Here is a 2272-nt window from a genome sequence, read left to right as displayed (position 1 = left end):
GAACAAAGTGGGTACCCAAGAACAAATTTAAGTGTGTTCAGTAAAGATAAAAGGCTGCTCAAGTCAATGGAAGCAGCAACTGAAAAGGACGACTCAGGTTGTCACATAGTGATCAGATGCAATGTCTAACAGTTACATAAATAGAGAAATTCACTTAAGTGCAGTTCGGTAGACAGTCTTTTGGGGAGGGGTTAAAGTCTTCCATACAGAACAGCCTGTGAATGTGAGTACACTTGATCCATTTCCTTGGAAACTGGCAATACCTTCTACTTCCGTTGGCATCAGGGACTCTTTGCCTTATTTTGGCTAGATCTTTCCCAATTCTGTCTTCAAAAGAGTTAGTTACTAAAAGATACCTAACCATCACTTTTTTCAGGTGACTGAAGGAAGTGGGAACATTAGTGTTCATAACAAAATAGTCATTGCACTTGCACGTTTTTAGAGGGCATCCCTTCCCAGAATAGCTACTCAGTGGTGTGAGAAGGGCTCTTTTTCATCCAGCTTTGGCCAAGAGATATTACCTGGGGGAGCCACAAAATACTCCTCCACACCTCGATGGGAGTTTTGTAGTAGTTCTTCAGCACAGTTGCCTTCTACCACATTGTCGGATCTCAAGTACAGACACCTGTCCTCCAGAACTGACTCCTTGGGCTCCACCCCGTCCGTGTCCACGGCGCGGAGCCGGTCGGCGAAGGCGATGGCTTTCTCCAGCCGTGCCACGGCCTCCTGGCTGCTGAAGTCCACAAGCGCTAGCCGCTCCAGGTGCTCGATCAGCTCGGCCGTGACCCAGCGGCTTCCCTGAGGATCGGCCTTGGAGGTGAAGCCCCGGCGCCCGCCCGCTGCTGCCCGAAGGCCCAGCCACACGGCCCGCGTCCACATTTCTCTCCTTCTCAGCCTCCGTAGAGTGTCCTCCTCCACGTTGTCTTGATTTGGGGTTTAGAAATTTGGATTGTGTTATGCAGCAGATAAGCCTGAGTTCAGAGAGTGTAGTCTGAGAAGGCAGAGATGGTCCACTGTGTGAAGAAAGCTGGGTGAAAGCTCTCGACCATCGTTACTTAGGCTGATTTTTATTCTCCTTGGCTTCCCGGTGAAGCGAGAATCTAGGGGCAGACAGCACCTTGGAGAGCCCCGCAGGCCACCTGCTAAAGGCTAAATGCAGGAGGGGCAGTTTTCATCCCTTCCCGTGGGCACAAAAGATCACCAGAGAAGGGAGCACACAGCCCACCTGCTCGGGCCACGTCTTGGTGCCCTCTCACTTACCCAGGGAAACTGAGGGCCATCCCCTGCAGACTTGAGGCTCTCGTACTGTGCCATGGTTGGTCTGATTATTTTTTCTAAAATACTTTAACTTACCTCTTGAATTATAGATAAATCAGTTGAAAATATCAATTTTGATACAGGCAGATCCACAGGACAGAAGAAAATTATGGTGCATCTAAGCTTCAGTATAGTAGCCTTCTCTTCAGGGGTAAAGGATACTGTCTGCAATTAAAAGTATAAAAAGTTCTATTTAAAAAGTGGTGGAATTCTCATGCATTGCTGGTAGGAATGTAAATTGGTACCAGCACTTTGGAAAATTGTTTGGCAATAGTTATTAAAACTAAACCTTTGTATGTGCTGTGACCCAGCAGTTCATTCCTAAAAATAGAGCCCCTAGAAATGAGTGTACATGTCTACCAGAGGCTTGTACAAAAATGTTCACAGCAGTTTTATTCATAATAGCCCCAAACTGGAAGCAAGCCGTGTGTTCAGTGGTAGAATGGATAGATCTGTCGAGGTGTATCGTCTAACGGGTGACACACATCAATGAAAAACAAAGACCCACAGCTCCGTGCCACAGCCTGGAGAATCTCACACGGTGCTGATGAAAGAAGCCAGATGGAAAAGAATACACACCAAATGGTTCCACTTAGATGAAGCTCCAGAACAGGCAAAATTAAAGCGATCCCAGTCAGAACAGAGGTTCCCTCGGGGGTGTGTTGATGGGGAGGAGTCCTGAGGGACCTCGGCATGGGAGGGGTTGGACTGTCCTCTGACCTGGCCTGAGTGGGGGTCGCACGGGGCTCACACAGGCTCAGATTCATGACAGTCCACCGTCCCTCGTGCGTCAGTAAAAAGTAAAAGCACACAAACAAAGCAGCCTCCCTGCAAGGGCCCTTCTGCAGCGATGGGGACCGCCAGGGCTCTGGTGCTGGCCGGATCCCCGCTGCTCACCTGTGAGGGGAGAGGGAGAACAGGGGCTGCCGCTGCGCCTTCCGCGTTGCTCCAGCAC

At 49.5% G+C, this 2272-nt stretch overlaps 1 protein-coding gene across 1 annotated transcript; it reads right to left on the bottom strand.

Moving 5' to 3' along the window:
• Positions 1 to 291: 291 nt before the first annotated feature.
• Positions 292 to 879, bottom strand: LOC132370092 (glutamyl-tRNA(Gln) amidotransferase subunit C, mitochondrial-like). The gene has a single exon (XM_059929847.1). The coding sequence runs from the start codon at positions 877 to 879 to the stop codon at positions 469 to 471; it is 411 nt and encodes a 136-aa protein (XP_059785830.1). The 3' UTR covers positions 292 to 468.
• Positions 880 to 2272: the final 1393 nt, after the last annotated feature.

Source organism: Balaenoptera ricei, chromosome 8 (assembly GCF_028023285.1).
Source record: "Balaenoptera ricei isolate mBalRic1 chromosome 8, mBalRic1.hap2, whole genome shotgun sequence".
In the NCBI taxonomy this organism is placed as follows: domain Eukaryota; kingdom Metazoa; phylum Chordata; class Mammalia; order Artiodactyla; family Balaenopteridae; genus Balaenoptera; species Balaenoptera ricei.
The sequence above is the reverse complement of the archived record's forward strand: the minus strand, read 5'-3'. Positions and strand labels throughout refer to the sequence as shown.

Excerpts from the sequence above, each read along its gene's own strand:
- LOC132370092 (XM_059929847.1), bottom strand. The coding sequence starts at position 879 with ATGTGGACGCGGGCCGTGTGGCTGGGCCTTCGGGCAGCAGCGGGCGGG.